Source organism: Ornithodoros turicata, chromosome 2 (assembly GCF_037126465.1).
Source record: "Ornithodoros turicata isolate Travis chromosome 2, ASM3712646v1, whole genome shotgun sequence".
Lineage (NCBI taxonomy): Eukaryota > Metazoa > Arthropoda > Arachnida > Ixodida > Argasidae > Ornithodoros > Ornithodoros turicata.
In genome coordinates, this window is record NC_088202.1 from 133,160,859 (window position 1) to 133,187,854 (window position 26,996).

General features: G+C 47.1%; 2 protein-coding genes across 2 annotated transcripts; both read right to left on the minus strand.

Moving 5' to 3' along the window:
- Positions 1-723: 723 nt before the first annotated feature.
- On the minus strand, positions 724-26,346 carry LOC135384070 (uncharacterized). The gene is made up of 4 exons (XM_064613315.1): positions 26,178-26,346; positions 10,487-10,613; positions 3,410-3,602; positions 724-2,932 (listed from the first exon to the last, which is right to left on the minus strand). The coding sequence occupies exons 3-4, from the start codon at positions 3,437-3,439 to the stop codon at positions 2,162-2,164; spliced, it is 801 nt and encodes a 266-aa protein (XP_064469385.1). The 5' UTR covers positions 3,440-3,602; positions 10,487-10,613; positions 26,178-26,346; the 3' UTR covers positions 724-2,161.
- LOC135385053 (endothelin-converting enzyme 1-like) lies at positions 770-1,669 on the minus strand. The gene has a single exon (XM_064614229.1). It carries the CDS (start codon positions 1,667-1,669, stop codon positions 770-772), a length of 900 nt encoding a protein of 299 aa, XP_064470299.1.
- Positions 26,347-26,996: the final 650 nt, after the last annotated feature.

Here is a 26,996-nt window from a genome sequence, read left to right on the forward strand (position 1 = left end):
TCTTGATCTTTCGAACGTTGATACGCTACTCAGGTGTTTACCGGATCAATAGTTGTATGGAATGTTACGTTATCGTCAGTCATACTCATTAAAGACGGCGGCTACGAGTATTCGTCCCAATGGAAAAGCGATTGTGGCAGTCCACCCCTGTTATGTTGTCGCTGGGAACGAGGCTAAGGAGCGCACGGAGACTAGTGGTTTGAGAGTACCGCTACAAGGTCTCTAGCCGGCTATGCGTTCGCGTGCGCCGATTGTGTTGCGCTGGACAGCCTCTATAGGATACGACGCGAGTGTGAAAGAGGGCCACTGTTAGCGTGTATTATCTCGCAGGAAGGCGTGAGAGACCTTATCCAAACCTTTTCTGAGATCAATGAATACATGGTCTGTTTCGCAACCTCTGTCCAGAGCAGGGGGATATACCCTCCCTGCACTTTTGCAACACCCCCATGAAATTTTTCAGGTGACCCCACCGAACTCGGCCACCAACACATTCTGGTAGTGAGTCCGGCGCTGCCAATTACATCCTGTACTGTCAAACTTATGCCGTAAGACCACAGTCATTCACATGATCGTACCATGGATTTGTCCAAAATCATTTGAAAGTGACTGTTCAATGCACATATTGCGCGCATATACCAGCAAAAATGCGTGCGGGCACGCAAACTCAATGTGGATCATCAAGAACCATTTGTATACTACATAGTGTATACTCCATGCAAGGTGTACGTTAGAAATGTTTATTTGAGGAGGCAGCAGTTTGAGCGCACTTCTAAAAGAAGCGGCACTTTTTTGACGGATTCATGGGTGCATCAGGGCGACACGAAAAAGTTTCACTGAAGTGTTCAGAGTTTACGAACGGTACGTTACACCTTTCGTCCAGATCAGGATGGGTTCCGCTTTTCACCAGGCTAGGAACACCGCACCACATAAGGCACCCCGTTATGTAAAACAGCTGATCACTTGTTAGCCCCTTGACGTTACCCAGGGTGACCTTTGAAATGGCAGACGCTTTCTGGTAGGCCCTCGTAAGAGATTCCATGGCCAGTGTGTCTGCTAGGTATTCGTGGGGGTAGTCAAGGAACGCCCGAGCTCTTGGTGCACGATCAATTTGATCTGAATAACAGACTTGCAAGTTTCCAAAGGCTTCGATACTTTGATTCGTAAACCACGGGTCCACATCACCATAACCATTGCGATAAACACCATTGTTGTCGAAGCTGTGCATTATTTCGTGCGTTATTATGTGGCCTACACCGGCGTAATTGAGTTCCGGAGGACCACCGTAAGTGAACAGTGGACGGTAGAATGATGCCGCAGGCACAAATATCATGTTTAAACCACCGAAATTTACGCCATTCACGGCGTACAGTGGTATGGAAACTGTCTGCTGGTGAATGGACAAATTGAGGGCATTGGGCTTCCATGCCCCCCAATAATGTTTGGCTTGTCCTTTGGAAGCATCGAGAATATTCTGTATGTACACTCCCTTCATGTCAGGAACATATTTCAAGTAAATGTCGTACTCTTGGGGTGACATCATGTCGTAGTGATACCCTAGAAGCCTGATCACGAGAGACAATTTCTTCACCGCTCGTTTCTTGGTATCGTTGTCCAGCCACTTCGAGTTCATGAACGACACCCTAATTTGCTTGCCGACTTCGTCCATCATTGCGTTCACAGCGTTCACTCTTGACCTGTTAACGATTTCCAGCAACACTTTGGAAGCCGCAACTGATGGGAATATCTGAAAAATATCAGATAAACATCGTTGTCTGGTTCGAGTGATATCAGTTCTATCGTCATCGAAGCCAGCTGAAGCGTACAAGTTGTATGTTAACATCCAGGCTACTGCTGCTTGAACTGTTTCGTTAGCGATGACGGCATTGCTTCCAAAGAAAGCACTGAAAAGCATAGCGACGCCGACGGGAGTTCTTAATTTGATCTGCGTGATGTCATCCCGGAGGTACTTCTCTATTGCGTGGATCCACCTCCTCCCAAGCGTCTGATCATTTTCAAACAAACCCAGTTCAGACACAGGTATAATAAGCTCATTCCAATCCAGCGTTGTGCTCAGGTTGAAAATCCTGTCTTCGCCTTCTAAGACGGAGTCAACGGTAGCGCCGTCAATATCCTTGACGGCAAATATGGCCCTTAAAACGGTTTACACAAACGCCTTTCGATCGACAGATGTGTTCCCATGAATTGTCCGATGCAGAATCATGTGCGGGACGACTTGTATATAAACCTGATTTATGCTGCGACGTGGGAACGGCTCAATCGCGAACATCAACGGCAAGTCTGCGAACCAAAATTCCAACTGCTTGGTCATCGGGTCGAAATCTAAAATTTCTGTCAATGCCATTCGATGGCCCTTCAGAAAGTCCTCGACGTATCTCCTACTCGCTTCAACAGCTTGATCACTAGCGTCCATGCAGGACTGGTACGTCGCGATCACCTTCTCATATGCAGATTGATTTCGAGGTTGAGCGCGCCCGTTTCTTAACCACTGCTCAATGTTAAATGCCAATTTTACGTACATATTAAACATCATGCCGTGATCAAGTTCGCCTTTGAAAGCGCTCAGAGCGCCTTTGCAGACGTAGTTGTAGAAGTTGCTGCAGGGATCGAGCGATTTGTCAACAGACGTGCCAATCAACCATCGCATGTAGTGACAGTCTTCAGTGTCGCACACTCTTTTCGTGACCTGGTCGCCCGTGCCTGCGTCCGCCGTTGTTCCTGATGGTGCTGAACTCGTTGGCATCGTCCTTCGTGGCTTTTCCAAGTCATCAACGTTTGATGTCGAGGGCCTCCCTGACTTCCAACCGTAAAGCACAACCCCGATAGAGATTCCAGTGACAAGGCAAAGTACCACGAATGCTGCTGCCACAAAGACTCGCAAGGTCTTCACAGCATCTTGCACTTCTTCGAATTTCTAATAGGAATAATGAGAAAATTTCTTGTTAAAAGGGCTATGCTAATATGTTGTAGATACTACAGCTCGGGTAGCAGAGAGAAGGAGTTTAGGGTAGTGACGTTCAACACATGAAGCTTACGGCTGCTTTCAGTGAACCGAACATCAGCGTAGCGAGATACGCCCATACAACATGCTGCAGGAAAGTGGTTAAGCAAGTAATATTGCAGTTTAGGGTTAATATCAGTAATATTGGATGATTACTTGGTTTGGCGAACGCGTGGTTTTCTCGGCGTACGCATTCTGTCGTTCAGCCATGGAGTGCATGAACTACAAGCGTCATTTGTATCAGCATAATGTGAACAAATCTAGACAGAAATGGATGGCTAAGTTACGTGGAGGGCAGAACATATACATCCTACGTCAGCATCAGAGTATTGTGACGCATCTGGGAAAGCGCTGGCATTCATTTTTTTTTTTTACTACTGCTGACCTTACTGTTTGTTGGTCGTACACTTCTGTAGCCATTTCGCAAAGGCGGCCTGGATCCAGGGAAGCGCTCACTGCTTCAGTCGAGACAGCGGTCTGTGATCCCCTTCTTCTCACTGTTGGGTTCTTCTTCTTCCACCACAGTGCTGGGTTCTTTCTTCGTTCGCGGTTGTGTTCACGAGCACCTTCGTCGGCTTCCTCACTATCGTTCCAATTTACAACACAGTTACAGCTGTTTAATTAGTTAAACACTCATAGTACTTATATATAATATCGGAAATAGGAATAAGATATATAGGAAACAGTAGGGGGCTTGAATAGTAGCTCCCTCTGTGCAGATGGGAGGATAGTATTCAGGCACCCTGGGAAATGCTGTTTAGAAGCGCACTCTACGGGCATTGTTGGGCATTACCACATGCGTGTTCACTGGTTCACGACAAAGCTTCCAATTCGATACATACGTCCGCACATTCCCCTTAGAAGTCGGCCCAGGATGCACATTACCCCCAGAGCGTTAGTCGTGCGTGAGACGTTGCCCGCCTCTGTGAGGCCGACAACGGCGAGCTCTATCCGAAGCACCACCACCCACCACCACCACACATAGCTGGGCGAACTCACTCATGAGGGCCCTCATGAGTGCCCCTCAGCCTCACCTCACGCCTTGGAGGTGAGGGTGAGTGAGGGCAAGCCCGCGATCAGGCCATCCGTGAGTGCACTCGTGAGGTTCTTAACCCTGATGAGGTCGCCTGTGAGTGCACTCATGAGGTCTTACCCTCACGAGGTCTCCTGTGAGTGCACTCATGAGGTTTTGCCGCTCATGAGACCTCCTGTGAGTGCACTCATGAGGTCTGAGGGGAGCCAGGTCTGTGTGAGTGAAGTCACTGGTGAGGCCTGAGGGGTGTGAGGTCAGTATGATTGCATTCAGAAATGAGGTCAAATGACGCTTACGAGACGTGGGCAAATTATGAAGACACTAGTGATATGGTTTTAGCGATCCAGCTACCGGCAGGGTGCACTTTAAAGGGCTGAAGTTCCCGTTTTTAGCAATTTCGTCTACGTCGCGCTGGGAACACAGCCAAGCGTCCTGAGCTGACGGATTAGTTGGTGATATGGTTCCAGCGATCCAACTACACGCAGTGTGCACTTTAAAGGGCTGGTGTGCCCGTTTTTAGCAATTTCGTCTACGTCGCGCTGGGAACACAGCCAAGCGTCCTGAGCTGACGGATTAGTTGGTGATATGGTTCCAGCGATCCAACTACACGCAGTGTGCACTTTAAAGGGCTGGTGTGCCCGTTTTTAGCAATTTCGTCTACGTCGCGCTGGGAACACAGCCAAGCGTCCTGAGCTGACGGATTAGTTGGTGATATGGTTCCAGCGATCCAACTACACGCAGTGTGCACTTTAAAGGGCTGGTGTGCCCGTTTTTAGCAATTTCGTCTACGTCGCGCTGGGAACACAGCCAAGCGTCCTGAGCTGACGGATTAGTTGGTGATATGGTTCCAGCGATCCAACTACACGCAGTGTGCACTTTAAAGGGCTGGTGTGCCCGTTTTTAGCAATTTCGTCTACGTCGCGCTGGGAACACAGCCAAGCGTCCTGAGCTGACGGATTAGTTGGTGATATGGTTCCAGCGATCCAACTACACGCAGTGTGCACTTTAAAGGGCTGGTGTGCCCGTTTTTAGCAATTTCGTCTACGTCGCGCTGGGAACACAGCCAAGCGTCCTGAGCTGACGGATTAGTTGGCGATATGGTTCCAGCGACCCAACTACACTCAGTGTGCACTTTAAAGGGCTGGTGTGCCCGTTTTTAGCAATTTCGTCTACGTCGCGCTGGGAACACAGCCAAGCGTCCTGAGCTGACGGATTAGTTGGTGATATGGTTCCAGCGACCCAACTACACGCAGTGTGCACTTTAAAGGGCTGGTGTGCCCGTTTTTAGCAATTTCGTCTACGTCGCGCTGGGAACACAGCCAAGCGTCCTGAGCTGACGGATTAGTTGGTGATATGGTTCCAGCGACCCAACTACACGCAGTGTGCACTTTAAAGGGCTGGTGTGCCCGTTTTTAGCAATTTCGTCTACGTCGCGCTGGGAACACAGCCAAGCGTCCTGAGCTGACGGATTAGTTGGTGATATGGTTCCAGCGACCCAACTACACGCAGTGTGCACTTTAAAGGGCTGGTGTGCCCGTTTTTAGCAATTTCGTCTACGTCGCGCTGGGAACACAGCCAAGCGTCCTGAGCTGACGGATTAGTTGGTGATATGGTTCCAGCGACCCAACTACACGCAGTGTGCACTTTAAAGGGCTGGTGTGCCCGTTTTTAGCAATTTCGTCTACGTCGCGCTGGGAACACAGCCAAGCGTCCTGAGCTGACGGATTAGTTGGTGATATGGTTCCAGCGACCCAACTACACGCAGTGTGCACTTTAAAGGGCTGGTGTGCCCGTTTTTAGCAATTTCGTCTACGTCGCGCTGGGAACACAGCCGAGCGTCCTGAGCTGACGGATTAGTTGGTGATATGGTTCCAGCGACCCAACTACACGTAGTGTGCACTTTAAAGGGCTGGTGTGCCCGTTTTTAGCAATTTCGTCTACGTCGCGCTGGGAACACAGCCAAGCGTCCTGAGCTGACGGATTAGTTGGCGATATGGTTCCAGCGACCCAACTACACGTAGTGTGCACTTTAAAGGGCTGGTGTGCCCGTTTTTAGCAACTTCGTCTACGTCGCGCTGGGAACACAGCCAAGCCTTCTGAGCTGACGGATTAGTTGGTGATATGGTTCCAGCGACCCAACTACACACAGTGTGCACTTTAAAGGGCTGGTGTGCCCGTTTTTAGCAATTTCGTCTACATCGCGCTGGAAACACAGCCAAGCGTCCTGAACTGACAGATTACTTGGTGATATGGTTCCAGCGACGCAACTACACGCAGTGTGCACTTTAAAGGGCTGGTACGCCCGTTTTTAGCAATTTCGTCTATGTCGCGCTGGGAACAGAGCAAAGCGTCTTGGCTAACTGATTACTTGGTGACATGGTCCAGCCACCCAACTACCGGCAGGGTGCACTTTAAAGGGCTGGTGTGCCCGCTTTTTGCAGTTTCGTCTACGTCGCGCTGGGAGCATCCCCACGTGTCCTGAGCTGACTGATTACTTGGTGATATGATTCCAGCGACCCAGCTAGAGGCATGGTGCACTTTAAAGGGCTCGTGTGCACGTTTTTTAGCAATTTCGTCTATGTCACGCTGGGAACACAGCAAAGCGTCCTGATCTGACTGATGACTTGGCAGGATGCACTTTGAATGGCTGGTGTGCCGATTTTTAGGAATTTCGTCTACGTCGCGCTGGGAATACAACACAGCCTCCTGAGCTGACTGATTACTTCATGATATGGTTCCAGCGACCCAACTATACCGGCAGGGTACACTTTAAGGGCTGGTGTGCACGTTTTTAGCAATTTCGTCTATTTTGCGCTGGGAACACAGCAAAGCCTCCTGAGCTGACTGATTACTTCGTGATATGGTTCCAGCGACCCAACTACCAGCAGGGTGCACTTTAAAGGGCTCGTGTGCACGTTTTTAGCAATTTCATCTATTTTGCGCTGGGAACACAGCCAAGTGTCCTGGGCCTTGTGTGTTCTCAGTGCGACATAGACGAAAATTCTAAAAACGGGCACACCTGCCCTTTAAAGTACACCCTGCCGGTAGTTGCGTCACTGGAACCATATCACGAAGTAATCAGTCAGCTCAGGAGGCTTTGCTTTGTTCCCAGCGCGACGTAGACGAAATTGCTAAAAACGGGCACACCAGCCCTTTAAAGTGCACCCTGCCGGTAGTTGCGTCACTGGAACCATATCGCCAATTAATCAGTAAGCTCAGGACGCTTTGATGTGTTCCCAGCGAGACGTAGACGAAATTGCTAAAAACCGGCACACCAGCCCTTTAAAGTGCACCCTGCCGGTAGTTGGGTCACTGGAACCATATCACGAAGTAATCAGTCAGCTCAGGACGCTTTGCTGTGTTCCCAGCGCGACACAGACTAAATGTAAAAACGTGCACACCAGACCTTTAAAGTGCACCCTTCCTGTATATGGGTCGATGGAACCATATTGCCAAGTAATCAGTCAGCTCAGGACGATTTGCTGTGTTCCCAGCGCGACGTAGACGAAATTGCTAAAAGCGGGCACACCAGCCCTTTAAAGAGCACACAGCCGGTAGTTGGGTCGCTGGAACCATATCATCAATGCCTTCATAATTTAATTTGCGCACGTCTAGTATGCGTCATTTGACCTCATTTCTGAATGCCCTCATACTGACCTCACACACTTCGGGCCTCACCAGTGACTTCACTCACAGAGACCAGGCGCCCATCAGACCTCATGAGTGCACTTACAGGGGGTCTCATGAGGGGCACAACCTCATGAGTGTACTCACAGGAGTCCTTATGAGGGTAAGAACCTCATGGGTGAGGGCTTTCGTTTGTGAGTGCGTGATGGTGAGGGCGAGTGAGGGCATGTGCCCGTCAGGGCGGTGAGGGTGAGGGCGAGGGGTCTGTGCCTCTGAGGGCGGTGGGGGTGAGGGCGAGTGAGCGCATGTGCTCACGAGGGCGGTGAGGGTGAGGGCGAGTGAGGGTCTGTGCTCCTGAGGGCGGTGAGGATGAGGGCGAGTGGGCGCTTGTGCTCCTGAGGGCGGTGAAGGTGAGGGCGAGTGAGCGCATGTGCTCGTGAGGGCGGTGAGGGTGAGGGCGAGTGAGGGCATGTGCCCGTGAGGGCCGTGAGGGTGAGGGCGAGTGAGGTTTCACCAAAATACCCACCTATGCCACCACCCACTAGCCATACTTCGTGTACTTAAACGCCCCTTGGAGTCAAACGAAGACGTATTCATTGCTTCCTAAGTATCCGTTAATTTGTAGAAAATGCCGGGAAATAGATATTCTTTCCAGCAACGCGTGTCTGATATTTCCGTAGCACGTTAAAAAAAACCGGGTGGTCGAAATTATCGTTCGTCCTATACGGGGTGCAGCGTGTATCCAGAGAGGTGTAGGTGAATTCACTTTACGTGTATGCCTACTCCCAAGCAGAACCATCCCGAGGCGAGCTTTCGCCCGGGTGAGAATAAACCTGACGCCCCCCCCCCCCCCCACCGACCCCCTCCCACTTCCGTATAGAGCTTGCTACATTGACGATATTATAATATGTGGTAAGGATCGATAAGAGGTGTAGAAAGACTATTGGTAAACTTACAGGAGCATAGAACACGAGTTAGACAGTACAAGTGTAAATTATTCGTGCCATCTGTGCGTATTCGCGACTCCAGCGAAGCCGTAGCCACCTGGCGGAGATTTCGAAAAGCTGCGAGTGCAGGTTCAAGATAGCGTCGAGGTAGGGAAGCAGTACAGCGGAACACGTTTCCCCTGCTTATGGACAGAAAGCTGGCCACAAAGAATGTATCGAAATCGAAAACAGGAATGTTGCAGTACGAATATCTTCTCAGCATGTTGGAAATACGTACACCACGCTTTCTTTTCATCATTTCCTAATCAAGAATAACGGAACGGAATTCTCATATGTGTTGACCCATCAAACGCTTTCGTGATCGACTGTGTCGCCGCGGATTTAATCATAATAATAATCTTCGGAATACAGAACAAGCAACCGGCATGTCTTTGTCTTGCTGACATGTACGCATTTTCAAACCTCATGCAAAGTAAACAATATCACCGTACTAATGCGGCGTAGACAAGCAATGGGTGTTCTCTGCGAGAGAAAGCTTATGTCTGCTGTCTCACACGTATCAACGAACGACTCGCAAAGATAAAAGTATCAACCAAGTTGTACGTGAATACCAAGAGCAGTGCAGAAAAAGAATACTTCACTGTGCCAGAGCATGTTTGCAGCGCTCATATTTTCGCCGCGCAACATATGGCATGTTAAATAATTGCACATGTATGGTGTTAAGTGAAGACAAAGTGTCAGATATACGCGTGTGTGCCAAGGGATTTCAAAATATGTATCGTTCACGTGTGCATTTGACACGCAGTCAGAGTTATGCAAACGTCACGTCATATGAGCACGTTTTGTCATCACCAAACCAAACAAAGACGTGATCTCTTGAGTTCTTGCAAATGCCCATGTGTACGTTAACTTGTTCATCACAATTTTTTACGATTACTTGAGCATCAAAGTTCGGACAAGAACTATCCAATTCCTAGAGACACTACACTTCGAACGGAGCTGTTAATTGTTCATTTGCAGCACTGACATAATACGGGACTCTCGGAGGAGAAACTCAAAAATGGCAGTACCTTGCAGACTACTAATCCACATTCCAAAACACATGCTAAGTGACGCTTCTTGAGAAACTAATCGCTGCTTTGCCTTCTTAAGGCCCGTTCCGACATACAGCGCTTTGCTCCACAGCGCTGCACAACAGCACTGCAAAACAGCGCTGTATTTCCACTGTGGGGTTCGCACTTGCAGCGCTTGTCCCAGCGCTGTACATGGTGATACCACGTGATCGGCGATCACGTGCAGTCACGGCGACAAGAAGCGAAAAAAAAAAAAGGCAGCCCCGTCACGTGAACGCAGCTCCGCGTTCTCATTGGTTCAGGGAGCCTATCGCTGGGAGACAGCGATGGGAAAGTTCACCCAATCTCAACTTCGCCGAGCGCTGTTTTCCGTCGAGTCGCAGCCGGGAGAGGAGAAAAAAACAGCGCTGTTTTCCAGTGCTCTGGAGCAAAGCGCTGTATGTCGGAACGGGCCTTTAGATTCTAAAATGCCTCCTTCGTTCGTTCGACTCACCTTTGTGAACAAACTCCGACGACGGAAACTTTTTTGCCTACTTCTCTGAGTTGAACTGGCACAGTATGAGATAACAAGAAGACAAAATTAACTCCTTTGTCATGAAGCACGTCAATTTATGCATGTGAAAAACTGAAACAGATTAACATATTTCGGTCGACACTGCAGTCCGTACGCTCGCTTGGCTCGGGAGACCTGCACTCGTCCGCCATCTTGGAATTTCGGGGCGCCACCTATAGTTCACTGGAGTCGCGAATATGCGGCACGAAATATATAGTACGGGACTGCACTCACCAAGCAATGCAGTGGAAGCTGTGTTGAAAGTTCCAGGGATGTTCCAAAGATGTTACAGAATTACGTGCCTTTTTAGGGCCGAAAAGTGTTGCCGAACTTGGCGACGGTTTCAGAACCGCTCCATGCGCTGTCACAAAAAAGAAAAAAAAGAAGGGTTGTACAGCAGTCACTTTAAAAGCAATACACCGCATGACACGGTGTGCACCAACAATATAGCCACGAATGATAGGCTGATCGCTTCTGATTCGAAAAGGCGGAGGCGTATGCCTTTTTGTGACAATTATCATGTACCCAAATTACCACACAAGGTCGTACGCTGCCCTCTCTTGGAATCAGGAACGATAACCATACAGAAATACATCTCTTTGACCGGGTCCACCATTTTTGCTGCCGCGAGAGTACGGGGCTGGCGGACGGCGGTAGACACCAGATATCCCACAGCTACAAAATAACCAATGACAAGGGAAGTCTCCTTTGCAACGCAGACGGCCTTTCTTGGTAGTGGGCATTATGTGGACAAGGATGACCGTATCCTTTAATTTGCACCAACGCAAGGCCTCCCGTTAACTTCGAAAGGTATCGAGAGAGAAACCAAGAAAGGTAAGGTGCTAGGGGGTCCTGATAATATTGTATTCCGAGTGGTTGTCCCAAGAGCGTACCCGATTATTTTAAACGGTACTTTGTTCGCAGCATGAGCTAGCGGTATTGGGGTTCGTGTCACATGAGTGAATCGTGTAGTTACCCCTTTTTGGTTGTGCGACGCTGTCCTCGCTTTGTTGCACTCTGGGCACATTAGTACCCCTACAATGAAGGGCCTCGCACGGAGCACAGTGGCCCACCATGCATCAACAACTCGAAGCGCCGGTATGGTATGGTATAGTATGGTATATGGCATGGAAGTGTGAATATGTGTCAGATTATACATTCAACGTTGACGTCCGCCCCTTTATACTCGAGGCCATGGTGTTCCAAACCATGAGAACGAGTTCATATAAGTTCCCATGTGTTCATATGAATTTTGTTGAAAAAGACGAGAAGTCGTTTCTGTGATTAATCAACACTTATTCCGAGTGGTTCGAGGTTAAGCTTATGACATCCACAACCGCGTATAATACGGTGAAGGTTGTTAGGCCCTTATTTGCTTCCTTCTGGATACCACATGTCGTCGTGTCGAATAACGGCCCCGAGGAATTTCAGACATTTCTACAGCGTAACGGAGTAAACGCGTTTTCAGTTCACGGTATAATACGCAATCCAACGGGGCCGATCAGCGGGCTGCGATGAACGTTGAATTCCATCTTTAATTCGAAAATCCAATATAATGTACGACCACTCGCTTTGGTGTTCGAAAAATTCGTATAATCGCAGTGTAGTGAAAAGTCGACTTCCAAATTCTGTAAGTCCATGCGTATCAAAAGTGGATGTGCTGTGCCTCAGGGTACATTTCTTTCAGGTTACATCTTTTTTAGGGGACATTTTTTTGGGAACGTTATTTTTCAGGACCCCGCCCCGGAGCAACTAATAACAAAAAAAAAACAGTGCTCATTCTTATACTCAGTGCAGTTAAAAACTCGTGTGCTTACAACGGCAGAAACATATAAACGTGTCGAACAGGGTCCTTTCACCGAAAAATTTGCGGCCACTGTGCACAGAAAACAAACAAGGCCGATGCAACACAGCCACAAGACTGCCTGCTGGAAAGTGTGCATTGCCATACCAAGCAGGCCGGAAAAAATCATGGTAGTCGATCTATCGATGGATCCGACAGAACTGTTTTAGCATTAAAATTTGAAAACGTTTTTAGGATCTCCTCTCGACAACGGCGCACCACCCTACAACGAACCGTCACAACCCTTCACAACGCTAACGCAAGACAGCATTCGCAGCCAGACGAGCCTTTCGTGCTTCCTCGATTAAGCTTTGCGGCTTCGTTTCGTGGCCTCAGACTTCTTTCGCCGCCGCTCCTCTGCTCATCCTTCTTAACCATCCAGACACGTCTGAACATGTCGACCATCACAGCTGCACTGCGGACGCGCCGCGTCGCCCCTCACGCGCCCTCTTCTTCCCCCTCCACACACCGCGCATGCACGGAGCGCCGTGGGTACAGACATACCACGCCGCGATTCTTTCGTAGCGGGTACTCTAACGCTAACGCATTAAAACACGAGACTGGGAACACAGAGTAGGAGACACGTACTTTCCCAAGCACAGCAGGTCTTTCTGTTGCTTTTGTCACCCCCTTTCCTACTTTCCAAAAAAGGGGCGCTCTTTCAAGGGCTTCCGATTCAACAGGTTGAAGGGAACCTGGCAGGCAGGGAAGGGAATATAGGATACGGTGTTGGATTTACGCTGCTCAGTAGCGGAGGGATGCTTGCCCCACCTTCAACTCGCGATATCGTGCCACAGGGCAATATATGTCCGTGAAGGACCGCGTTACATACGCTCATATTTTGTAATAAATCGGGAGAATGGACAACCGGATGTGGATGATCTTGGTATTAAAAGGCTGTAGAAGGTTTTTGCTTTTCGGCTCTAAGGAAGTTTCTGTATAAGCATTTAAGTTTTTTTTTTTTTGTAAAGTGTTTCTAAGCTTGATTATCCAATTTCATGTTTATTCATGTTCAATTTGGGCGTAATCAGGGTGTAATCGTTTCAAACCTCCGCAATTCCGCCATTTGTGGAAACTCCCCTTTCCAGCACATTTAGAACCATCCGGTGTAAAGATGGTGCTTGCAGTAGACAAAGACTTTTCTTCAGTAATGCAACAACAGGATGGGGATTAAGGCACACATTTGCATGGTTGCAAGACGTTTGTTTACAGCTCACTGTTTCATGCATTACCTCATTTCCGAAACATACAAACTTCCATTCGGTGTCATGAAAAGTTGATAGCTGTTTAAAAACACAAAACGAGAATCGAGATGATTAAATCAGTGCCTGACAGGGGGGGGGGGGGGGGGTTTATAAGATACATGTCGCCTTTCTTGCGCACTTTTGAGTAAGGCTAAGAGCTCCGCAGAGAGAGATATTTACCCTGTTTTACCCTTTCATTGCATCCTTTTATAGATGGTTCTCTTTCGTCTCAATCAGCTCCAGAAAGAGACATTTCTTTGCTCTTTTGTTTATTGACCATAGTTATTCTAGTAAGAGTTGTGTCAACCGCAGGGACAGAGCTCGCCTTCCAATGTACCAACAGGGGAGCGCTGTCCCATAATGTCCTTTAACAGTTCAATTACTTTTGTTTAAGCCGAGAATCACATTGGGTTGGACGCTTGAAGTCCTCACACTAAATCTAATGCCCGTCGTGCACCTCTCCAAAGAAGCGGGGATACGTGGGATGAGGTGTACAAACGTTACACAAAAGCGAACACCGTTAGACAGCGCGTACATAACCGCTCCGGAACGAGGAAGCTGCGGATTTGTGAGGTACACAGCAGGTACAGCACGGTCTACCGCATGAAGACGACTTGTACCTCATACCTTCGAGCATGCCTTGAAGCAAGGATTTTTCCAGTACCCCCTATACCTAGGGAGTGACTTTTTCGGGTTAAATGCCTTTCTCAGATTCGGGGGGGGGGGGGGGGGTAAAAATCAGGCGATAATTGTGCCTTTGTTATACATATATATAATTATATATATTATATGTATTTATTATATATATATTATTATTATATACAATTATATATATAAATATATATAATTGTGCCGGATGTTATCGGGTGTTTATGTTTCTCCTCTTGTCTATTGAGTCCTTTCCTAATCTCACTTTTTTTTCTTTTTTTTTTGCGGGATCGTGATTTTCCAGCGGTAATCCTCGAAAGCAGAGACAGTGTTGACCCACATGGGTGTATTGCTGGGAGCGTAAGTGACCCATTCTTAAATGTGTTACACGTGGCGACCTTTGTTCGTCTTCAGTGGAAACGTCACTTGAGGATTTCATAGTGACTGGAGATCGGGAAGAAATCGGGTTTAACCCGAATTGGTCGTGGGTCAGTTCGGGGGCACTAACCGGGCAGAATCGGGTTTAACCCGAAAAAGTCACTCCCTACCTATACCCCACTAAGACACGTAGAGCTGTCGAAAGGCGAGTTTGCGCCTATGGGGCATGGCAAACGTGAAGCGTCCAGCCCTTTTCGCCATTTTCCATCAGAAACCCTCTAAGGAAACAAAATGATAACAATAATACTAACATATGCTTACTTGCAGTGCCGAGATCGTAAATTCAAATTATCTTGATTCGCGCTTTATACTCTCCAATCAACCTGACAGGGCCTGCCGTTCGGCGCCTTTTCTGGCGAGGGCGCCCGTGGCGGCTGCACCTCTCGCACCTCCGTCACTACGGCTCTGGTTCCACATACTTTACTCATGCCGCTTGTGTCCTGTACTTGATGCCCCCGACTTCTTACACTTTATACGAAATAGAGATTTCGAGGTAACAAATTCAAGAGAAATGGGATACTTGTTCAGATTAGCCAGAAGTCTCGTCTTAGCCGTCACAAGGAATGCTCGAGGTCACACTTTGAGCTAATCCAGGTGTCGCCTAATCGAAACATTTTTCTTGCTCAAGTGTGTCTGTCATCCAGTGTCGTTCATTCTCATTCATTTTATTCTTTAATCGTGTTCCACTCTCCGCCTGTACTGGTACGACCAATACAACATGTCCCATCCGAAGTAATAATAGGAAGCAATCCGCAGTGGGCACATGGACCTGCAGGAGGACCCTTCCCAAATTGAAATGCTTTTGAGCACGTCGTTGACTCATTTTTCTCTTTCCAGACAGGGATGAGACCGTGGCCTATCATTTCACGATAGATTAGCGATTGATTAGGCAGTCGGAAAGAGCACGATCATTATTTCATATTTTGGTTTCCTCACTGACCATCCTCTCCCATTTAGGAGCCAATGAAATCTTCTTTACCTCCTGAAGATAAAACCTGTCCTGGAGCTTTAAAGCTGCTATCATCTCTACGAAGCTAGCCACGTCGTGCTAGCCACGTCAATGGCAAATTTGACTTATGTGGCTATGACACCTTTTGTATAGAGGAATCTGATACATCCATATCTTCACCACATATAGCACGCTGCTAGCCAATCGTCATCCCCAATGACAGCGTCCTCGCTCCTGATTTGTTGATGTCGAGAAGCGGAGCCTATCATATACCGATTATGTACGGCGTTACGGTTACAAAACAGGCTTCGCCTCCCGTTTTCAACAAATCAGTAACGAGGACGCTGTCATTCGGGTTGATGGTTGACCAGGAGCGTGTTACGTGGTGAAGTTTATTTTTAAGAGTGCAAAGTACAATTCTTCAAATGACGTAAGAATGGATAGAGGTAACTTGATGGCGGGAAGTCTACTAGCTCCTTTCGGAAAGGAAAAAAGTGCGCTTTTGACCGCTGAACCCGTTAAGGAGAATTATTGAACAATAAATTTTGAATAGAACAACGAAGCGTAGAAGGACAATATTACACCTATTAAGAGAGTCTCCTTCGCCTCGGTAATGCGCTTTGTGCTGTGCATTGTGAACTGGTGAGTTCTTTTGTGTTTTTTTTTTCGATAAAGAACACACAGCTCAGTCCAGCATGGCCTAGAGCGCTATTTGTCATTACATTTCTGACGTTTCATGAGGCCGGGGTGAACGTTGGTGAATGGCAAAGGTGAGGTGTCGGCTAGTTGAGACACCACGCAGGTAGTCTGTACTGACTTCTCCTTCACTCGCGCTGATAAGATCAGCATGCATTGGATAAGATAAGGATAGATAAGATGCTATGGGTTTGCCGCTACGGCGTCTGTCTTGGACGACGTCCCTGAGTAATAGTCCTGAGGCTTCCGTCGTCATCAAGAGTGCTTTCGTTAACATTTTTTTCGTGCCACAACAGCACAGTGTCCGCCATCTTGCTTTCAAACTTTTCGGGTGACGGAGGCGTACACGAAGATACGATATACGATACATCCTGAGGCGTAGGAAATGGCTACGGAATGTCTCCAACGTGTTTTCGCGGAAAATATTCTGCTCAGTTAAGCGCACTAGCTGATATCGGTCGTCGGACGTGATTTCATTATTTTACATGTGATGATGTAAGTCTACAGTAACTAGAGTAGAATATTAAATGCTTATGCGAGTAACTTGGTACTTTGCAAATACTTTGCTAACTACTGTCATCTTGTAACTGCTCTTTACTAACTGCTGTCATCTTGTAAAGCAGTACGTGGCGCAATTAATTTGCAAAATCGCAAACCCACTCTCTCAAATCACACACTGCAGTGTGACGTTTGTGGCAGAGAGTCCCCATCATCCGTTGGTAGGAAAAACCGTCTGCTACGAACATTGCGAGCTGCTTCTTGTTGACTTGTATTCTTTATATGGTTTATATCACGTTCTCTAAAAAAACAAAGCACATATGCAGCACGACAAAATAAGGTTGCAATCACGAGAGTAATATATCCGTGGCTTCTGTGCAATCTCAGAACTCACAGTAGCAGAAAGCAAGCGATGACGGCGGTATTGTGGCACCATCTGTTAGCCACTGAACCGACTAACTGTGTGGTGAAAACGGTCAGAGAGGCAGCACACTGTCGGGAAGCACTGGGGTATCGCTGTACAACACAGTTAATTTCGGGCTGCACCACTCGTTCTTCCCGTGGTGTCAGCGGTCGCAAAAAATCGTGGTCGTGTAGTTAACAGCTTTCAAACCCTGCGTTTCGGACATCACGGAGCCGGATAACGCAATGCGTCTCCGAAGCGGTAGCAGACTCTCCGACCCACTGACCTCTATAGTATAGGCTGGATCGCGCATAGGGTGCTCCACAGCGTGGTCACCGGCCGCCATATTGGTAGGCCCAACGTATTCTGTCGTCTGCATTTAGTTCAAGCGGGGCTGCCCGTATTTTTTAAAATTTACTTTAAACTAAAGGGCATGTCATGCCAGTTTGTTGCAGCTTTGAGTACACTTCACACCGACAGAGAAAGAGGGATAATTTTTCACAGGTAAGCTCTTTATTTTGAGGAAAGATCTGTTTATTTCATCTGCATCTGTGATGCATCTCACAACTCGGACTTGTTTGCATTGCTACCTCGCTGGTGCCATTACGTACTAAGAAAGTATGTGTGGCTGCTCCTATAAATCTCAAGGCCATGTATTTTCTATAAACAATGCGCTTGTGCTAGCAGGTTCCCCCTCACAGTCGCTCAGCAGTGCCGAAGAAGCGGATCCAGAACCTGCGCCAATATGCCAATTTGTTCCACTGTTCTTTTAATTTGTGAGGTACGGTGGAAGTAAATAAACTGCTGTGTTAACCTCGTATGTGCAGTCGCTCCTACAGCGTGTGTGATAAGTCATGCATGTGCATGCTCTTCGTGCACAGCGCTTCGAATTTCTGTAGTGAAATACGCTGACAGCTGAACAGCTGCAAAGCACTCGTGACAATAACGTTATTTTAAGATGAGGAAGGGGGGTTTCATCGCCAGGGTCTATACTCCGTCCCATTGCTGGTGGTGATGTGGTGAATAAAATAATGAGCCCCTTCAGAATAAGGATCGAGGTCTTATTGCAGAACACACACAGAGACACTCGTAGAACATAATACGATAATGGAAAAAGTCAAACGAGAACCGTACAATACCAAACCACATAATAATGAAAGAGAACCGCGGAACACCACACGAAAACCGAACTACAAACGAAAACAAACAAAAAATATAAAAACGGAAGTACCTTACAATAACAAACAGTGTGAAACCTTTCTGAGCAAAAATAATTAATTTTATAGGTTGACATTCCACAAATTCACCTTCATGCGTATGCGCCCTGTGCACGACAGTTACGACCCCCTATTTGGAATACAGGCAGCGGAGAAGAAAAAGAAGGCAATTACCATTAAAAACTACAGGAACACGGCTGAAGCACGTTTGGAATACATCAGCACACTGATTCCTAAGAAAGATGCGTGCTAATCAGCAATGAGGAGCGTTTAAAGCGCAATAAATACTCCAAATCAAATCGCTTCCCATTGTTTCCTATGGGAGCAGCCGGCGCCAGTGGGCCCTCCAACATGGCGGCCGGTTGCCGCACCTCTCTCCCGCTCGCGCCGCTCTCCTATGCGCGATCCAGCCTTTATACATAGAGATCAGTGCTCCGACCTGCCAGGTGTTGCTCACCTCGATCATGTGATCCCAGGTCCAATCAGGAGCGTCCCTACCACACGCGTCACATCACGTGTCTGTCGTCAAGGCGAAGGAGAGTGTTCCGCGCACGGGAGGTTCAGGGGCCTATAGCAGGCGTCCCAATTTCGCTACGGTTGCACTAATTGTGGGAAAACTGTTTTCGGCCGCCTAACGTTCCATACTGCCAAAAACAGAAACAAAGTTGGGTGCCTCTAAACTGCTGCTTTAACTTCATTTACACGTATCATAAGTTAGGTTCCAGTTACAGTACGCGCATCGAACGTTTGTTACAAGCATTTGTCTCAATGCTTGAGGAAGATGTAACGTCACTCAATGTTTCTCCGAGCATTTCTGCGCCGGCGACAGTTTTTAGTCAAAAATCGCCTGCATATCATTAGTTAGGCTTAGGCGTCCACACAGGGAAAGTCCACACTCTGTCAAGTGCACTTCGCCTCGTCAAGAGCCCGGTGTCGTATATCCGCTACTTGTTGTTCCGCTACTCGTGGTTGTCGCTCAACCATGCTTACCGGAAGTTCGCAGTGCACGCCGCGAGCGAACGATATTGTTTCTCTGGTTGTCAGTCATATTGTTTGTAAGCGCACATTCTGCGCATGCTCCTGCTGAGTGGGAGCACGGAAGACGTCCGATAAATTCGGAATGAGTGGTATTCCGATTTTTCGTAGACGACAGAGACCTCCGACTCAGCTTACGCAATGCGCACTTTGCAGAAAACTGATTCGGAAAAGTTATCGGAGGAGCAGAAGCGACCAACTAAAACTAATTATCCTTCGTCTCGGCAATGCGCTTTGTAGTGCACATACGTGTTATATGCATACATGCTTCTGCATGAGAAGGTATTTCTATTGCGCCCAACGAATAATGTTCCCACCCCTAACAGCTGCGAAAAAGGGAAACGACTCATGATTCGGGAAGCATTTCGATCACTCTCCATTTCTATGGTTTAGCTGGTGGCGCTGAAAATTTTCCGACAATCGATGGACTATTTCCGTTCGTGGGCACTAAGAAATAAATAAATAAATAAAATAAATAAATAAAGCACACACGACTCAGTCGAGCACGACATAGAGCGCTATCGTCTTTACATTTTTGACGTTTCATGCGGCTGGGCTGAACGTTCGTGATTGGCAACGTTGAAGCGTCGGTATACAGGGTGTCCCAGAAAACGTGTCATTGAATTATAATAAAAAAACTACGCCACCTAGAATCATGCGGTCAACGGCCTTTGTTCTTATTAGGTTTTTGCCACCTTGTAAAGTTAATGTCATGTACCCCAAGTTTAATTATGCAAATATTTGCGAACTGAACTCAGAAATTTGCCAAGGGAAGGTCACTTTTTTACCGCACCAATATGAAGAGCGTGCCGAATTCACTCAAATTCATGATAATTGGCAGTGATATTCACGAGCTATCCCATCGGAAAAAATAGCCGAATATCATGCTTTTCGGAGCACCGGACCATAACGCGCGATGTCTTTCTGAGCGCAATCGCTCGCAGTCCGACGAAAGGAGGTTCCGAAGCCAGCCCACAGAGTGATAGTAAAAAAAGTAACAGTTCCTAAAATTGGGAAAGGGAAACCATTATCCCAGCGAAAGTCGGACGTGATAAGCCATGCCTGCGTTATCTCTTTCTGCGATGCCGGGGTGGGCTGGGTTTCCAACCTACTTTGGTCGGACTGACACAGATTGCGCTGAAAAATTCATCGTGCGCTATTCTGTGCGACCTCCGTAGGGCATGATGTTCGGCTATTTTTTCCGATGGGATAGCTCCTGAATATCCCTGTCAATTATCATTAAATTGAGTAAATTAGACACGCGCTTCACATTGGTGGGGTAAAAAAGTGACCTTTACTAGGCAAATTTCCGACTTAAGCTCGCAAAAATTTACATAATTAAACTTACGTTACACGACATTCACATGAGGAGGTGGCAAAAACCCAGTAAGAACAAATACCGTTGACCGCATGTCTCTAGGTGGTGTAGATTTTTTATTATAATTCAATTACACGTTTTCTGGGACACCCTGTAGATACTTCGTAAGGCGGCACGTTGTGACTTCGGCCCAGGGTTGCCAGATTGGGCTACTTCTAGCCAAATTGGGCTACTTTCGCTTTCGTTTGGCGTCTTAGAAACAGAGTTGACTAGTTGGCTATTTTTTGGCAAATCTTCTGAGTTCCTCCTGAGCAATCCCTCATCACGCAAGTAAACGATATTTGCGGGGATTTTAAGCACACTTTCTCAGGAGTCCCCAACATACTTCATCTCTTTCAGCTGCCCGAAAAGAAGAAAAAAAAAGAAAGAAAAAGAACTGCGTCCATACCACACCACGTCTAGTTCAACACCGGTACGTCCAAGACCTCCCGCGAAGTTGAGCAGTGATGACTCATACGATGCTATAGAGGACCTTTCTGTTTTTATAGTAACTCAATTGAAGGCTTCGTGGCTGGAGCCGCCCTCTTGTATATGTCATTATCTCTGTACTAAACACTACCTCAAGTCATCTCCATATAACAAACAACACCACGTCATATCTACTAGATGCAATTCCATATCTAGCGCACATTCGCCGTCTAGAGTTCGGGAGATGAGTTGCGTACAACCGTTGGGGCTTGAGTACTAGGAACGTGGCTACAGATGAGCAGCACTTGGAAACATTTGAGGCAGTTGGTCAGCCAAACCATAGCCTCGAGAGGCAAGGTGAAAAAGCAAAGGTAAACGTCGTGGTCCTTTGGCTACGTTTTTGCTACAAAAAATATGCCTGGTTGGCTACATTTTAGCTGCCTGAGGTAAAAAATTGGCTGCATGCAGCTTTTGCTATCTGGCAACCCTGGCTCACTTCGCCTTCACTCGCGCTGATAAGGTGTTGCATTGTGTTTGCCGCTATGGCGCCTGTCTTGGACGACGTCCCTGTGCAGAAACAGACTGCCGTCGCAGGAAAAGCCCTTTCTCTAATATGTTTTCCTCCCGCAAGAGGGCCACTGCCGTTGCTCTGTGTGCGCAGACTCGGACATTTCCATTATGGAGTTCACCCCACGAGCTGGCTTCCATCAACGCCATTTTCTCTAGTGAATCTGTGTTATACAGACGTCAGCACATTTAACCTTATCATGCGACCGCCTGGCCCGCAGCGACGTCAGTGCCGTCAGGCTCTGACACTTGGTGCGAGATATTGCGCACACGCTCAGTGTGTCAACCCAGCTTCACTGCTTGGCGGCGTTTGCGTGTCTGTGGGCCACACGGTCGTGCGTTACGGTTAAGCAGTGACCGGGTGCTAAAGTGGTACTTTAAGTACATTTTTGAGTACTTGCACAGTACTTTAGGTATATTTCTGAGTTACACATTTCAAATCGTGTACTTTGTGCACTACTGAAAGTCCTTTTCCCTGGTACTTTGCCATTACCATTACGCAAGATTATGTACCATTTTATTATTACCATTTTGTTTGCCATTATGTACTGAAGTACACAAACTTGGACTCCAGACAAAAAAATCACAAACCGATATAAAAGATACACCCTAGTAACAGCGCTAAAATGACAACAAGATCACCACACAGCTCTACAACACAGACAGCGCGATCTGTGTGTTTCGTTTAGTTGTTGTCAGTCTCGCGTTTTTAAACAGTGGGTTAACAGTACCAACGGTTCCCCCTCTGACATTCTATGGGAAACGATTTTTGTGCTTTTAAAGTGCATGTTTGGCGGAGAAACTGAATTGTTAAGAGGCTTGAAATGTTGAAAAAGTGCAAATGCTTTTGTCTGAAAAGAAGGGAAGGCAGAGAGACATGCACATAATGACACTGCACCAACACCACGATGACTTCGTCAATTGTAGTTTCACGTCTCGCAATGCATGGTTCTCGTGTTTTTATATTGTTTCCGTCACTGGCCATAAACATGATGAGAAGAAGTGGTAGTGTAAAAACGCTTTAACTTTTCATTTTCACATTTTCCTTTTCGTTTAATTGGTGGCTCGAGTGCAGTTTTCAGGTACCCTAACATTACCGCGGCATAGTGTTTCGACGCCCTTACACCATAGTGGGATACAGGGCAACGAGATGGCGTAGCGACTACAGCAGTACAGCAGCGGCAAGAGAAACATGGGCTGTATTTGGTAGATAGCTATACGGCATCGCGTGGGTATTCTAATTTGTAACGATTCTAGTATTGCGCTGTTTTTTAGTTTGGTTGACTTTTTTTTTCTCTTCCCTTGTGGTTTGCTTTCCAGATGGCAACTGCAAAACTGCAGAGGCATTTGATGCCTCAACATTTGCCTACGTATTTGACACGTACACTTCGAGCCGAGATCGAGGGTTGCTGAAACTTGAGGGTAACACTCAATTCTTCTCTGTAAATGTTTGTTGGTGACGTGATGAATGTTTGAGTGGCAATAACTCCCTTTAGTGCAGCAAGGTAAGGTACCGTTGATCTCGATTCAAATGATGATCGGCGTTGGTGAAACTGGGCCCGAGACATACTTAACCAGCAGTCGGACAGCCTTGAATTCGATTTCCGCCACCATCAGTCGCCGAGTTTTCATCAACAGCACTGCTTGAGGCCATTGCTTCGACTTCTCATTCTGGACTCGTAAATTTGCGTATCATTTATCTCGTATGTTGTACCGTTGTACTCCGCTGGAGCGCTCAAGCGAAATTTGTTTCGTGGCCTCTGCTCTACCCATAATGTGTAGATATGTGCCAATTACGCATACTACTCCATGCATATGTTCTGCAAACCAATGCTCGTTCCCCAATTTTCCATAAAGAGAATTCGAACATTACCGAACTACAGAACTCCTGTGTACTCGTATACGTATACGTTAGAGGAATTTATTTGAGGCAACAGTTTAAGTGATACCTCTAAAAGAAGTGGCACTTTCTGGACGGATTCATAGGTGCGTCACGGCGACATGAAAACGCTTCACTAAAGTGTTCAGAGTTCATGAGTGGTACGTTGCACCTTTCGTCCAAATCGGGATGGGTTAGGTCTATTCCAGGAGCAGGAACACCGCACCACTGAAGGCACCAGGCTACATAGAACAACTGGTCGCTTGTTAGCTCCTTCACGTTTCCCAGCGTAACCTTCGAAATATTAGATGCCTTTTTGTAGGCCCTTGTAAGAGATTCCATGGCCATTGTGTCTGCGAGGTATTCTCCTGGATACTGAAGAAAGGCCCTAGCTCTTGGTGCACGATCAATTTGGTCTGAATGACACGCTTGCAGGCTTTTAAACGCTTGCATACTTTCCGGCGTATACAACATGGTAAATTCACCATAACCATTAAAATAAACACCTAAGTCGTCGAAGCTGTGCATCATTTCGTGCACTATTATGTGACCCAGGGCACCGTAATTCAGTTCTGGAGGACCGCCGTAGGTGAACATTGGACGAGACAGCGTGGCTGCAGGCACAAAGATCGCGTTTAACAACACGAAATTCACGGCATTCACGATGAAAATCGGTATCTTCGTTGTGAAATGGTGAATAGACAAATTGAGGGAATTCGGGTTCCCAAATGGGGACTCCCAGAGTCTTTTAGCTTTTCCTGCGAAAGCATCAATAATATTCTTTATGTACACTCCCTCCATGTCGGGAACGTATCTCATGTACCTGTCGAACTCTTGCGGTGACATCATATCGTAGTGATACCCTATTAGTCTGATAATACGTGACACTTTCTCCAGAGCTCGTTTCTTAGTGACATCGTCCAGCCACCTCGACTTCGTGAATGACACCTCAACTTCTTTACCGATTTCGGTCGTCATTGCCTTTACAGCGTCCACTCTTGACCTGTTAATGACTTCCAGCAACACTTTAGCTCCGGCAACCGTAGGGAATATGTAAAAGATATCGGATAAACATCGTCGTCTGGTTAGATTTCGGTCATTTCTGTAGTCCTTCAAACCAGCTGAATCATACAAAGTGTATGTTAACATCCATGCTAACGCTGTTTCAACAGTCTCATTGGCGATTGGAGCATTGCTTCCAAAAAGATCATGGAAAAGCGTAGCGGCGCCGACGCTAGTACTCAATTTGATCTGGTTAATGTCACCCCGAATGTACTTTGATATTGCATGGATCCACCTCCTCGCAAGTGTCTGATCATTTTCGACAAAGCCGAGTTCAGCCACAGGCATAATAAGCCCGCTATGATTCATCGTACCAGTCAGGTTAAAAACACCGTCCTCGGCATCTAAGACAGAGTTAACGGTAGCGTCGTCAATATCTTTGAGGGCAAATATGGCTTTCAAAACGGTTTCCACAAACTCCTTCCGCTCAGCAGAGGTGTTTCCTTGAATCGTGCGTTGCGTAACCAAGTATGGCCTCATTTCTATGAAAGCTTCATTGCTGCTGCGGTGTGGGAACGTCTCCACGTTGTATATCAGCGGCCAGTCTGTAAAACAGAATTCCAACTGCTTGGTCATCGGGTCGAAATCTAAACCATCGGTCAGCGCCATTCGATGCCCCTTCAGAAGGTTCTCTATGTATCTTCTATTCTCATCGAAGGCCTGGTGACTGGTATTCATGCACGACTGGTACGTTGCGATTACTTTCTGGTATGCAGATTGTCTTCGGGGTTGAGCGTGTCCGTTTATTAGCCAATGCTCCATGTCCGATATTATTTTGAAATTGGCATGAGCCAACATGCCCTGGCCAGGTTTATCGTTGAAGGTACTCACGGCACCTTTGCAGACGTAGTTGAAGAAGTTGCTGCAGGGATCCAGCGATTTGTCAACAGATGTGTCAATGAACCACCGCATGTAGTGACAGTCTTCAGTGTCGCACACTCTTTTCATGACCTGGTCTCTCTTGCCCGTGTCCGCCGTTGTTTCTGATGGTGCCGAATTCGTTGGCGTCGTCATTCGTGGCTTCTGCAAGTCATCACCGCTTGACGTTGATTCTTTCCCTGAGTTCCAACCGTAAAGCACAACACCGATAGAAACTGCAATGATCAGGCAAAGTACCACGAATGCTGCTCCCACAATGAGTCGCAAGGTCTTGACTGTACCTTGTACTTCTTCGAACTCCTAATCGCAGTAATAGGAAAATTTGTCGTTAAAAGGGCGCTCCAAATGTTGGAGGTATCACTACAACGTCAATCCCACAGACAGGAATTTTCTGGTGGGTACATTCTAGGCATTCAACTCAGCAGCTATTTTTAGCGCACCAGGCATAAGGGTAGCAGGATAAGACTGACACTATAGGCTGCAGAATAGTAGTCAATCAGAGAAATAGCAGTCTAGCTCCGAAATCGGGAATATTGGATTATCTTAACGGAAAGTAACACTTGGGTGATCTGTTCGGTATGACCACTGGGTTCGCCGAACATGTTTATACTCAGCGTAAAGAATCTCCCATTCAATCATGGAATGCATGAACTACAAGCGCTATTTGTATGACCGTAATGTGAATGGCAAGGTGCGTGGCGGACAACTCCTATATCACCACCACAATGTTGAGATCTATCGGAGCGAGAGCTAGCTTTTTGGTTACTGCTGCTGACCTTACCGTTTGTTCGTCGCTCAATGTCGAAGTCATTTTGGAAAGGCAGCCTCGGTGATGTGGTTTCAAACGAAGAGTTAACTGCGGTGGACTTGACAACGGTCGTGTTCTCGCTTCTGTGTGCTTCTTGTTCTTCCTCTTCAGTCCGACGGCTGTCTCCACGAGCACACGAGCATCTTCGGCAGCTTCTTCACCTTCGTTCCATGGTTACAGCACGGTTACAACTATTTGCATCGATAAAAAAAAGAAAAGAAAAGAAAAACTCCTTGGACGAGAACAACGTAATTAGTCGTCAGGAGAAGTGACGGTCAGTCATTAACTGATGAATGGGTTCCCTCAACATGGTGCGAGTATGAGAGAACTGATATTCTGAGGCTGGAACAGCATATACAGAAGGACTGGACCGGCAATCCAGGAGATGTGGGTTGGAATCCTACAGCTCGCTAACACTTTTCAGTGACTTTCATCTTTCATTGTGCGAGTGTTATTTCAGAATTTGTACATTTGATATTATGTACGTATATTTCAACGAGATACAAAAGTAAAGACGTCATAATGCAAATTAGGTAATCGTCTTTGATTGCGCTTCAGTACTGCTGCGACTCGTCCACCCTGTCGCAGCTAACATCTCGTAATCTACGTCCTCATATAGACTCCAATTCCTCAGGAGACCGCCAGACATGTATTGCGGATCGTAGTTTTGCGTCGGCCGTGTGGTGTTGGCGTTAATACGCGATACTTTTGTTACAAAAACAGCTGTGTGAAGGGATATTTTGTCAAGGTCGGCGTGGTTCCTGACGTCTTATTCGGCACGTCACTGGTTGG

Coding starts and splice junctions, on each gene's coding strand:
- LOC135385053 (XM_064614229.1), bottom strand. CDS start 1,669: ATGATGGACGAAGTCGGCAAGCAAATTAGGGTGTCGTTCATGAACTCG.
- LOC135384070 (XM_064613315.1), bottom strand. CDS start 3,439: ATGGCTACAGAAGTGTACGACCAACAAACA. Junction 2,933..3,409: donor AAGTGTACGACCAACAAACA/GTAAGGTCAGCA, acceptor TATTCCTATTAG/AAATTCGAAGAAGTGCAAGA.